Source organism: Neomonachus schauinslandi, chromosome 1 (genome assembly GCF_002201575.2).
Source record: "Neomonachus schauinslandi chromosome 1, ASM220157v2, whole genome shotgun sequence".
NCBI classification, from domain to species: Eukaryota; Metazoa; Chordata; class Mammalia; order Carnivora; family Phocidae; genus Neomonachus; species Neomonachus schauinslandi.
Genome location: NC_058403.1, coordinates 4,434,088 through 4,447,342, shown reverse-complemented (window position 1 = coordinate 4,447,342; position 13,255 = coordinate 4,434,088). Strand labels below are relative to the sequence as shown.

The 13,255-nt window shown below is 47.5% G+C and overlaps 1 protein-coding gene across 1 annotated transcript in view; it reads left to right on the top strand.

Annotated features, from left to right (window-relative positions):
• Window positions 1-3,597, top strand: part of BACE2 (beta-secretase 2) — a 90,252-nt gene extending 86,655 nt beyond the window's left edge. The window contains exon 10 of the mRNA XM_021679266.2: window positions 2,959-3,597. Coding sequence (XP_021534941.2) covers window positions 2,959-3,212 — 254 coding nt within the window. The 3' untranslated portion in view covers window positions 3,213-3,597. The remainder of the gene's footprint in view (window positions 1-2,958) is intronic.
• Window positions 3,598-13,255: the final 9,658 nt, after the last annotated feature.

Genomic DNA, 13,255 nt, shown 5'->3' with positions numbered 1-13,255 from the left:
TCTCTCAAATAAATAAATAAAATCTTTAAAAAAAAAAAAATAAGCCAGTAATCTAGTAAGAAAGCTGCTTCTCTTAGTTCCATGAGCCGCTCTAGCAAATTAATCAAGCTCAGGGTGGAGGGTGGTTGGTCCCTCCGATCTGTAGCCAGTGGGTCTTCTGAAGCACAGGTGACGAGAGTCTGGGCTTTTAAGTGACGTCAGAAGTAGTGGGGGAGAGGGGCGGGCTTGTAGGGCTGAGCCCTTAACCTGTGGGATCTGATGCTGTTTCTGGGTAGGTAGTGTCAGAAGTGAGTTGAATTCCTGGACATCCTGCTGGTGTGTGAGAATCGCCTGTTGGTAATTTAACCCTCAACACGTTGAAATTGGGTCCAGGTACCCAAAACGGTGCTGAATACTTTTGTCTTCTTGCAGGTATTCTTGACATGTGTCCTGGGTCACGTTTAAGTCACTTAGAGTCCTGTGTTGTCTCGCTCTGAAGCTTCTTTAGATGAGATCAGAGCAAAGTGCAGGGCGTGGTTCCCCCCCCCCCCCCCGGGGACAGACGAGAGATCCTTAGGACTCTTAACTGATGCCCTTTGAATTGGGCTTGGGTTTTTGGCCTTTTTTTTCTTTTTTCACTCTGAGAAACAGCAAATAGGAAGCAGTTGGCAGTAGGTACTGTTCTCGGCCCTAGCTGGGAGCTCCGAGCTCTGTTCTTTCCAATCCTTTCGAGTGGTCCTTTGACCAGCCTTCGTTCAATTTTAGTCACCACTCAGCTGAAGGCTCGGGGGAGGCCCTCCAGAGATGCATGGAATTTCTATCTAAAGCCACCTCCTGCCCTGCATTGTGCCTTCAAACTCCAGGAGCCTCAGCCCTGCCCCCCCAGCTCAGGAGGCTGCCCACCTCTGCCTGTGTCCCCCACCCTGCACCACAACCCCAAACGTTCTCAAGGCAACTGTCGGGCTCCCTTCATTGTCTTCCTGTCTCTCGGGACTTCTCACTCCTTGCTCAGTTAGCAGTATCTTCAGAGCCTTTCTTTCTTCACGTATTTTGCCCAATATTTTAGTTGTTTCAGGTCGCGGGGTCTATCTGGCCCCTCTTACTCCATCTTGTCTGGAAGTAGAGATGGTTTCCGGTGATTTTCATTGCCTCCTGTCACACTGTGCGGGGGTTTTGGTGTCTTTGCGCGAAGCACGCCTCACCCACATTAGTGTATGTGTTAAAGCTTCTCTTTTCGCGAAGCAAGTAAGTTTTTAAGAAGACAAATGACCTGTGGGAAGGCATTTGCCACTTAAGATTCTACCATATAAAGGATTCTTACAAATCAGGAGAAGAAGAAATTGTAACAGAAATATAAATGGCCAGGGAGTGTGTGTTTTATTTTTTTTTTTAAGTTTTATTTATTTATTTGACAGAGAGAGAGACAGTGAGAGAGGGAAACAAGCAGGCAGAGTGGGAGAGGGAGAAGCAGCTTCCCGCTGAGGAGGGAGCCCGATGTGGGGCTCGATCCCAGGACCCTGGGATCATGACCTGAGCCGAAGGCAGACGCTTAACGACTGAGCCAGATGGAAGTGATGCCCAGGTGTCCTGAGTGTGTGTTTTAAATGGTGGCTTTAGCCATGGGCATTTTGGGCCCTAGATGAACAAAAGGCCAGCCTCCCTCTGCTTCTGGGTGTTTGCAGGCTCTTGTGCATTGCTGGACTCTTCGAGGCCACGCAGAAGCAGCCATGAATCCACACAAACAGAATCCACATTAGCAAGGAAATTGTTCTAACCGAATCTGTTTTTTCCCTCATTTTAAACCATTCTGATAAGGCCACTGTTATGTTATTTTGAATTTTTCTTTCCTCAATTAAAAACAAACAAACAGGGCGCCTGGGTGGCTCAGTCGTTGGGCGTCTGCCTTCGGCTCAGGTCATGATCCCAGGGTCCTGGGATTGAGTCCCACATCGGGCTCCCTCCTCGGGGGGAAGCCTGCTTCTCCCTCTCCCACTCCCCCTGCTTGTGTTCCTGCTCTCGCTATCTCTGTCTCTGTCAAATAAATAAATAAAATCTTTAAAAAAACAAACAAAAAAAAGGATGTTATTTGGCAGGCATTAGGGTCTTGAGGCTTTAGTTACAGAGAAATGAAATGCATAGCAACATTGTTTTTTCATGCCTAAATGTTCATTATGGTAATTAAACATGGGTGAGGTGGGTAACAAGGCCTTTTTCATTTTCCAAGTGAAACGTAACATGCCAGATAAATTCTCTACTTCTGAGAAGGGCAGATACGTCTGATGTAGAGAATCCCCTGGAAGAGCATTTCCCCATGCTGGCATGGGTCTCCAGGTGAATTGTCACCGTGTGTCCCTTTGTGCCCGGGCAGGCTGTGAATTCCACGTCGCCCTCACGTACCGTCCCTGATTCCAGGGCCTCCCTGCACTGTCGGTGGGACGCGGGGACAAGCATGGGGCAGGGAAGAATCTCCGGGTCTGACCGGGTGGTCTTGGAGCCCATTCGGACGGGGGGTCGGGCTGGTAGGAGGACAGTCACCAGAGAGCATGAAGTCAGGTTGACTGCGCCGGGGCCATCCCGTGATTCGAGCAGGCTCTGCCGAGCTCCCGGCCGCAGGTCCCGCGGCGCTCCCTGCCTCCCCTGTCCCTCCCAGCCAGCCCACACAGCTGTCCTCACCAGGCCCTGAGCTCCGCACACTCACCCGCAGCCTTGGCCTCCCCAGAGCGCCTCATGCTTCTGCCCGGGCCCTTCGGCCTTGCATGTTGCTCTCCGCCTCATAGCTCAGCACCTGCAGTCCTTGAAACGTGCTGTGCTGGGGGCCGGAACTGGACCGTCTGAAGGCTCGCTGCCACAGAGCACGCCCCCCTTGGCGCCTGCCCCGTGAGGCAGTGGGGTCATAAGGCGGATGTTCTCTCTTTTCCAGAGGGTGCAGACAGACTGCTCATTTCATAGCTGAGGATTTTCCCCCTTCTGTCTCCTCAGAAATTGCAGGTGCTCCAGTATCTGAAATCTCCGGGCCTTTCTCAACAGACGACGTAGCCAGCAACTGCGTCCCCGCCCTGCCTTTGAATGAGCCCATTTTGTGGATCGTCTCTTACACGCTCATGAGCGTGTGTGGAATCATCCTTCTCATCCTCATCATCCTGTTGCTGCTGCCCTTTCGGTGTCGGCACCTGCCCCGCGATCCCGAGGTTGTCAATGATGAGTCCTCTCTCGTCCGGCATCGCTGGAAATGAAGAGCAGAGGCCGAACTCGAGCGACCTTGGACTCTCTGTGAAGAGAGTTACATTTCAGGTGGAGCAGGTGGGGTCATGAGGCAGGGCTGCTCCCTGTGTCCACTAGTCTTAAATCTGTTCTGCTCCCAGATGCCTTCCAGATTACACTGTATTTTGATTCTTGATTTTAAAGCTTCCTTCTTCTCCCTCACTTCCAAGAAAAATTATAATAAAAAACACCTCATTCTAAACCAAAAGAGAGTGAATTGGGCTTCAGGCTTTCTGTGACTGGTCATGCCAAACTGTCGAGGTGTGCCACCAAAAAAACCCCGCAAGCTTCTGGCTAGTTCTCCTCTTCCTTACGTCTCTGGAGAAATGAGTACGTATGGTTCGTAACTCCTCTTAGCTAATGGGAAGCTTTTCATATTAATTGCATTTAAGGGCGTTTTGCACCAGGCCTCAGCCTGGGTCCGAGAGCACAAGAGGCTTTTGCAATATGGTGGCAGGAGAACCAGCCTGGGGCCTGACGATCTCACCATCCTGCCTGCTTCTGAATCAGAAACAGAGCCCCTTTCTGAGCCTCTGTGTGCTCTGAGTGCGAGCCAGAGTCCTCTCGGAGGGGAACATCACTCAGCGGTCTTCACCAGCCTCTTCTGAAGAGGAAAGCCTTTGTCCGTCCTGGTAGAGTAGGAACGAAACCTGCTCTTTTGTGCTCAGTGCTTCTGTAGTCTTGTTGGGATAAAGATAAAAAGCTACTACCTCTGTGGAGACTTTGCCCAGGGCTCTGTGCCCGGGCCGGGCTGTGGGCAGCCTGGTTCCAGCCGTTGGCCTCGGCGAAAAGAATCCTCCTTCCAGCAGGCCAGGGTAGCCTGGTGCCGTTCTGTCTCCAAGCGGGTCGTCATGTCACATGCTTACTCTTACTTAAAATTAACAAAAGGTGTTTTGGTGAGAAAAGCAAATCCTCTTTCGCTAGCGTAGTTGTTTGTGTTTCCAAATCTCTGGAGGTGGTTTGGGTATTCGCTGGAGGGAAATAGGGAGATGGCTCCATGCCCATCCTTCTGACCAACTCTCAGGGGAAGGAAGACACAAGACATGCGGAGCACTTGAAGGAACTGCTTCTCCCACGCTTTCAGACCGCGTGTTTGCATTTGCAGAAACCCCTAGCCTCCAGCACAGCTGCCCACGTCAGCATAAACACATCTGTGGAGGTGTTTACCCACATGCTTCCTCCCCGGGGCGTGTTTAGTCTTCGGGGATGGGTGCAGTGCTCTCCTTCCGTGGGGAACCTCCCTCCTAACTATCATTAATTTGATAAAGAAATTAATTTCTTCACCAAAAAAAAAAAAAAAAAGCAGAAGCCTTAACTCATTGCAGTCAGCCTTCTGCGATCAGATAGAATGAGAAGAAGGGTTCAAAGCCAATATCCCTTCTCATGTTCAGTGTTCGCGTTGCCTCACTATTGGGATGAGCTGGAGGTATGATAGAATCCTACTGGAAGGGCTAACTGGAGCGTCTCCTCTGGCTGGATTGTCATTTCTGTTCAAGATAGGCTGCATGTGGGTGTTTGAGCCATCGGCTCTGCTCACTGGACCAGGGCAGGTCCATACCGGGGAATATAGGACCGGAGAACTGTGGGGCCACTCACACGTCATGGTGTCCTTGCGGATGCTCCAGCAGCAGCAGGTTTGAATTGCATCTTAGAACCTGAACCTTCTGGGCCCTCTCCCAGAAACGGTTTGAGTATGGCATGCATGAAGCCCTCATGACGGTGGGGTAGCAGGAGGGGATTCTGTTACCAGGTACTCATTATGGTGTCTGGTCTCAGCTAGGTGAATGGCAGTAATTCCAAAATACACCTCAGTGTTAGAAATCTCTGGAAGTCTTAATTCTCTCGTCCCATGGGCTTTTCCATCCGTTCCCGTTTTGTGGTCCGCTTTGCGCGGAAGGGAAGGCAGTCCTTCCAGAGCGGACCTTCCCTGTGCTGTGAAAAAGCAGATCCCTGAAATAAAAGGAGGGAGTTGCAGAGATGACCCGGTTCATTCGGCTGCTTATTCCTTCACACAGGCGCCTTCTCCAATTTCTCGTGTTCGGTTTCTGAGCTGGGGAACATTTCTGTTACAGCGGATCGGCAGGCGCTGTTCCCAGAGTACATCATAAAAGCACGGCAGATCTCAAGCTAGGCTGTTTGAATCAAGTTTGCTATAATGCTCTGAATTTCATAGCAGATTTATCCACCTTCTCATCTCCGATGTCATTGGACGTGACATTTTAATGGAGATGCTTAAATTATAAAAGCATAACTTAGCAACAAGAATGAAACAATTGAACGTGGGACATTTTCCTGGCATGCCTTGCTGTCGAAAATTGGACTTTTGAGTCAAAACCCTGGTTAGTGACACCCACCTCCTCGAATTATGTAAATTGATACCGAGCTTGGAAAACCTTCAAGGAGGCTTGCTTTGAACGGGAAAGGAAGTAACAGTCGTCTGAGGGTGTCATTTTTACCTTGTAACCTGCGGAAAAAGCTGGAAGACGGTCCTTTCCTGAAAGCTGCACTTTGCAACCCTGTTGTCAGATGCTGTCCGCCCTCCCATAAGAAATGGATGCTTCTTCATGAACAATGTTTTTTTAATAGGGTGATTCTTTATGTTCTTGATAAGTTATTTGGAAGCCCCACATGAAATCCTGTCTTGAGTAGCTGGAACTGTCTATGAAAACTAGCAAGAAACAAGATGGGGACTGAATCTGATTTTTCTCCACCCTCCCCCTCGGGAGTTTTAAAAAGCACCACCGTGATTGCTGCCAGGTCATCTGGCATTTCCCATACAGTATGTTGTATTTCTTCGGAACCAAAAAACAAGTACCTGGCATTAAAGAAACAGATTCTTGGCATGTGACTTCTGGGAATGTTTTCCGGAACACAGTCCGCTCCTGAACGTTTGGAAAGATTTTACCTGACTGATTGTGAGATGCGGAGGTTTTCGGTTAAGGGGTCAATTTGGGGTCAGTTATAATTCAAAATTTGGAAAGTAATCCCCAGCAAGGCAGCATTAACAGCTCTGCAGAGCTTTGGGTAATAGATTTAGCAAGCAGGTCTGGTATAGGGATTGCATTGTCTTATTGAAGAAGTGAGAGCAGATTATTTCATAATTTAATAGGTTCCTGTGCAAATGAAAAATTTGTCACGTTCCTCTTACCGGGCCCCCGCGTGGTGGCTTGCCAAGTGTGGTTCAGTTCTAAGTTCTGGCCTAGGGCCATGTGATGTCACGGGGAATAAATCACTGCCCTCCCAAAAGCCTGCCATAAGCAACAATGATCGAGTTTCACTAGCTTCTCCTTATTAGGAGGGACCAGATACCTGGGTGGTATGCCTTTTTCCTGCCCGGTGTGCCTTTTTCCTGCACAAACTGATTACAACTGATTACAGAACCGTTCAGACAAAACACTTGCCACCGATTTTTTTTTTCTTTTTTAGGAAAAACAAACATAAAACATCATAAAATGTAAAATTGGGGAGATAGAAGATTTTTAGTGCCAAGGAAACTCTACAACGACAGAAGCTATTGTGGACATTTCTAGTGGGTTTTAAGAATTTCAGATTTGGACTTAACGGCAGTTTACCGATTAAATGGCAAGCAGGAAAAAATACATTTTGAGAGTGGGGAAGGAAAAGAGAAACATAATCAAAAGTATGCAAAGTATGCAGAAGTGGCTGTTCTGGAAAAGTTGCTTTAATTAATTACCAGAATCCTCAGATTCCTCTGACCCGTAAAGTTGCATCAACTGGAGATGTGATGTATTCTACATAGCAGCAAACCCCGAACTCCAGGAGTATTCAGGCTGGAGTCATGTGGACAAAGTGAGAATGTGGCCCCTCACGCTTCACCCGAGCCAGGTGAAGGTTGGTTCATTAGAGGAATAGGGAAGGGGATGGTTGGGACTTGGAAGGTTCTAGAATGTAGGAAGGGAGGTGGGGTAGGAAGTCCTATCCCTTGGTCAGCAGGTGTCCGCAAAGGTCTGGGTGAACTGAGGACATGTCCTAGGAAACTCATTTCCACCCTTGGAAATGATTTTTTTTTGCACCCCTACTTTTCAGGAACTTTCCAAAGGAACCTCTCAGGATTTATAGTTTATCAAAGAGAAACTTGCTTTGCAGCCATATTTAGGCACCTGCGTTCTAACAAAACTAGAGACGCATGAGCTCCCAAGCAAGTCATGGTCCTTAGGCTGTAGGTTCAAGGTTGCGCACTGGGAAGTTGACAGGACAGGGTCCCAACAGGCTGAAGCCAGCAGGGGTGGTTAGCAGTTACCTTTGGGGTCTGAGCATCTGACAGTTGCGTCGAAAGCCAAAGTGACTCAGACACGCCACATCTACCCACCCTGCCGGGGCAGCCCACTGATTTCAGAAAGAATCCGACAGGTTCCCGACCACATTCCTTCTCTGGGAACACCTGCCGTCAGAGACACTTGGGAGACACTTGGAGCATCTTGCGGGGCCATGCCAGCCTGGAGCTCACCCTCGTCCTAGTCGGAATCCGTGCCGTTCCCTAGGCTCCCTGGGTGCCCTAGTGTCCCAGGGCTTGGGCACGCCCTGGCTTGGTGAGAATGTCATCCTGGGGTTAATTCTGAGTGTCACGAGGACACATGACCTCAACCAATCAATACAGATCCAGATAAATTCAGATCCAGCCTACCCACTGCAAGAGCAGCTCCAGGGTACCTGGCCTTCGATGCTTGAGAGCCTCCACGTGTCCCGGAAAGCCCTCGGGTACTTGGTGGGCACCGTTGGCGAAACAGTGAGTCTGGATGTGCCCCGCTCACATCTCAGGACACAGGACAGGTGTGCTAGTAAAATCCCCATCTCGCCTCTAAATATCTGCTGATCGGTGTTTGCCCGAGCCTGTGGGGCGGTGAGATGTGGACAGCTCCCTTTGCAGAGGGAGAATTATTTGTACAGGATCAAAAGTGGATAAACTGGTAAAGTGGAAATGGTATGTAACACACAGGTGTGCTCCACACCGATCAAGTGGAGTATTTTGCCAATATAGATGTATAATGATAAATTACATAATTACAAATGATCGGTTTATAAAAGAGGTTTATAGAATGGTGTCACTAAGGAGAATTGAAGCCTTGAGCGTCTTTTAAACCTTCTTTACCTTTGGCGTTTTTCCACAGGATTTTCTTTTCTTTTCTTTTCTTTTTTCTACCTCCACGGGATTTTCTTCATTTAGGTTGGAATATATGTATTTTTTCATGGGACATGCACGGACCCAGACTACCATGAGAAGGCGAGTGTCTCCAGAGGGCAGGGCTTCCTTTTTCTCTGTTAAATACCATACGTACAGGTCGCTGAAAGTTTCCCATAAAACCGAAGTGTTCACCTGCTTCCGTCTACCTATTGAAGTAAAATTTCACACAAGCCTTATAATTTCAAAGTTAATGCTTCTGAATGAAAGTTAAAAAAAACATTAAAAGATGATCTTTTCGAGGTTAAAAAAGCTGGTTAAGGATCTGTTTCATCTGTAGTGAAAATCACCCAAAATAAACTTCCTTAATGCCATTTTCTTATATACAATTTTGTGTTCTCTGTTGCTAGGGGTAACAACTTGGAATTGCTTTTTCTCATTTTCCTCATTAGAGATAATGTGTCCTCTAGCGTGGAAGGTGGTACACGTTCTTAACAGTGAGCTTGGGAATCCTGTTTGGCCTTGGAACGACCTGGAATGTGAGGGGGGGCTGCATGAACGAGCGTTCTCTACTTCAGAAAGCAGCGTGTTTAAAAACTGGAATGAGTGGGATTGGTCATGTGCTAATAAAAGCCGGGTTTTTGTAATCTAGGAGGAGGTATTTCTTGCTCTTTCCACTCATTCGCACAGTCAAATAGACTGCAAGCTTAAAATCCCCATGTTTAGTCCCTGGAAGCTGCGACTCATTTTGTTCTTAAGGGTGACCTCGCCGCTGCCTTGTGGGGTGCCTGATCCAACCGGGGACCTCGCGCACCTCGTCTTCTGAAGGGGTGCTCCGTTAGCAGCGGGGCTTTGCAGAATGTATTTCTGTGTGCAACTTGTATTTCTGAAAAGGCTTAAGATAATTTGTTGTTTCCCTTCTGAGATTTCCCTCTGTGTTTCGGCGTGCCATGTTGATTTAAAAGGAAGCTGTGTAGGCCAGCAGTTGGGGTGAAGGGGCGTGCACGCTGGTTGTTGTGCACCTCAAAACTCGAGTTTTCTAAAATAATCTTATTTTTCTACCTTGTATGTGCGCCACGAATTTAAGATGTATACCATTGAAAAGGAAATAAAAAGAGTTTGGTTTGTTTGAATAAACAATACTTTCAACCTGTTGGGTTTGGAATTGTTCTGATGCTTTTGTTCAAGTCACACTTCCGAAATTAAAGTCCGTGTCACGTCCTGGTCCACTTGCCTCCACTTCCACCATATAGGTTCCTGGAAAGCGTCAAAGATGAAACAGAATGTAGGGAGAGTCCAGACCCAATCACTGAGCTGAAAAATCCACCTTGCTTTGGAACGTGAGAACCCTCAGGTGTGGGAAGAGACCACATATAGATAAGCACGTTTAAGGGGTCGTAAAGATTGCACAGGGTGTCAGCCTCGTCCTGGGGACTGACCTTGGCCAGGCGGGGTGCTCAAGCCGCTCTGCCTGCACATCACCCTGCAAGGACGTGGCGTTCTCCGAATCCGACAGACAGACACATGCCCAGGAACACCCAGAGGAGTATTTGCCTGGGAGTGGACCCTGGTCCAGCCCCCTGAGAGCTGACCTCTGCTCCCCACTGTCTCGCCAGCTGGTGTGCTGAGCCGTACCTTCCAAAAGCGTAAGGGTCCAGCTGAGTGGGGCAGTTTCTCCAGAGGGATGTTGCCAACTTGGGGGAAGCAGAAATAATGAACGAAGACAGATGTCACCCATGAGCTGTGATCTAGCTGCTGCACCAGACCTTGAAAAAAACACTTCCCTCCATGTTAAGATGGGTTTGGTAACAAGGGGAAAAAAAGGAATTTCAAACCGTTAGGAGGTGAAGCAGGATAGTCACTGGAGAAAGGGAATAGGATGTTTGCTTTCTAATAATGAAAAAGATAATTTGATTTCAGGTTTTTTTTTTTTTTTCTATGCTGGTTTATCATTTTGCCATTCTTAAGCTGTGGGTTATGTTGCAGATGTGGTTTTGTGTGTTTGTCACTAGGTGGTGCTGTTGTGAAACTGGAATGACATTTGTACCTTTTTTTTTTAATTTTTTTAATTCTGTGTACCTTTGTCGGCAAATTTTATCAAGTGTGTGCATGTAATTATACTCAGCAGCTATCCAAGGATGTTTACTCCTCCATTCTACTCTAAGATATAATCTTCAAAATATGCAGGCTAGATATGTAGTAAATCTTGGGGGTGGTCCCCAAATACACGTTTCCAGCCCCTGGCCTGTCTTACTTGGCTGCTGCACAGGGAAGGAAACGGAGTCACAGAGAGGTGCCACGAATTCTCCAGGTTCTCACTCAGTGGCAGGTCCAGATTCAAAAAACCACTTTGTCTGATGACTAGACCTGTGATCTCAACCATTCTGCTACTATCTTTATAAAGGATAAAAATTGAGAATCGAAAGGAAAATTGTTTTTAAAAATTAGAACAGATGTATGCTTGGGCGCCTGGGTGGCTCAGTTGGTTAAGCGACTGCCTTCGGCTCAGGTCATGATCCTGGAGTCCCGGGATCGAGTCCCATATCGGGCTCCTTGCTCAGCAGGGGGTCTGCTTCTCCCTCTGACCCTCCCCCCTGTCATGTGCTCTCTCTCTCTCATTCTCTCTCTCAAATAAATAAAATCTTAAAAAAAAAATAAAACAGATGTATGCTTAAAAATGCTACAAGGGAAAATATTGGGGGAAATATTTGTATATTTACACATTTACAAATATATATTTGTATATTTACATATATAAGGATGGAAGCTAACATTTATTGAACAGGAAATTCTGGCCAGACAGATGTGCTGACATTCCATCCTCAGGTCGGGCCCTACCGGGTACACGTCATTACTGAGAATATTTTTTCAACCACAGGGTGGAAGGCAAGGGCACAGAGAAGACCTATTCAGGGAAATCCAGAGGTCTGGGGAAAGGAAGCTCTCACCCACAGGATGAGAGTCCATAGACTGAGCAAGGTCTTAAGTGTGTCCTCGTGGCAAAAAAAAAATAAACCCAAAAGGCCTGCTGTCCTTTGCATATAAAAATTTCATACCGATAAGCCAAATGTATTAACCATGTCTTTATTTTCTGTATTCTGATGCTTTGACATGGGGTACCTTGCTGACTGCAGACAGACTGGTCACACCACAGTATTAGCCAGTTCCCGGAGAGGGCAAGCAGCTCACTTCAGAGTAAACCACACACCTGGGTACAGGCCTTTCACATGCAGCCCAGAGCCCACAGCCCCCAAATCTCCTTCACCTGGCTCCCACACTCTGGGCCGCTATTCCCTGCCCAGATCACCCCGGGGGCAGGTACCAGGCAGTGAAGGACCAGAGCCCCTGCGCCCCAGAGCCTGCTGAGATGATTGAATCTAGCCAAATCTGAGCCTCTCTACCCTGCCTTACCCGTTCTTTGCTGTGGGAACCATAGTGAAGGCTCTTGTGTTCTCCTCCTCCTCCTCCCTCTGCTCCTGTACCCTGGTGCTTTCCCACGTGGCCCCATAGGGCATACCTTGCCTCCTGTTTCCCCAGATCTTCCTTCCGGACAGTTGCTTCTGCTGCTGTCTTACCATCCCTCATTAAAACAAATCCCAGCTACCCTCGAAGCACCAAAGAAGAACGTGAGAGCCCCGAAGAAAAGCATGCAAAGGCTGTGAGCAAACGTGGACACCAGTGGTCAAGAAACAGGAGATGGCTCAGTTGATCTTACAATGTATGCAAAATGTTTACATCGTTAGAAATCAAGTGAACACAGCGTTTAATGACAGATAGCTGCCGAAGAGGTGAACAGTCTCCTGCGGGGCTGATGAGGGGGGTGTAAGCCCGAGCAATCATTCCAGAGAACCTGAAAAATACCCATGTCGTCTCCAAATAGATACTTCTTTTGGAATCTATACTAAAGAAATAGAAATGCGGGCAAACCAGGAAATAATGTACAGAGAGAGAAGCAGTTTAATGAATAATATGCCAGGATCACATACATTTTTATTTTTATTTTATTTTTAAAAAGATTTTACTTATTTGACAGAGGGAGACACAGTGAGAGAGGGAACACCAGCAGGGGGAGTGGGAGAGGGAGAAGCAGGCTTCCCGCCGAGCAGGAGCCCGATGTGGGACTCGATCCCAGGACCCTGGGATCATGACCTGAGCTGAAGGCAGACGCTTAACGACTGAGCCACCCAGGCGCCCCACAAGATTGATTTTTTTTAAGATTTCAGGGCTCTCCATGTTCCACGGTTTTACTTCAACCCTTACGTCATCAAGAAGCTGGTGGTTAAACTTGCACATTTTTGCCAAGCTGATGAGTGGCATTTCAGTGTAGTTCTAATTTGCATATATTTTACTATGAGCAGCTTTGGACATCTTTTGGCCATTTTTCCCTTGGGCTGTTAGTTGATTTCTAGGGAGCCACCACATGGATATATTGGTGTACATATTACAGGCTTTCCATACAGAGGTCTCCTTACATGTTAACTTCATGCTATCTGTGTGATTTTGGCAAATTAACCCTTCCCGCTTGGATTTCCGGCTGCGAAATCGTGTTCATGCTAAGGCTGCTTGGCAGGGCAGGTGGACAAATGGCCTGAGCTAATCATAGCGTGCTCAGCACCATGCGGGCCACGTAAGAGGCACCAGGGTTCTGGTTATGTTTCAGAAAGGTTGGGGGAGCTTATCAGTTGCAATTTTGTTTTTCAGTTTGTCATGTCTTTTGGCTGAATTTGTTGGGTTTGGGGTTTTTTTGTTGTTGTTGTTTTTCTGTTTGAGAAAGTGTGTACACTCACACGTACTCAGATTTACCAAACGGTTTCTGATAAGCCTTCTGGATTTAAGTCTGTTAGAAAAGCCTTCTCACCTCCAAGTTTATAAGAC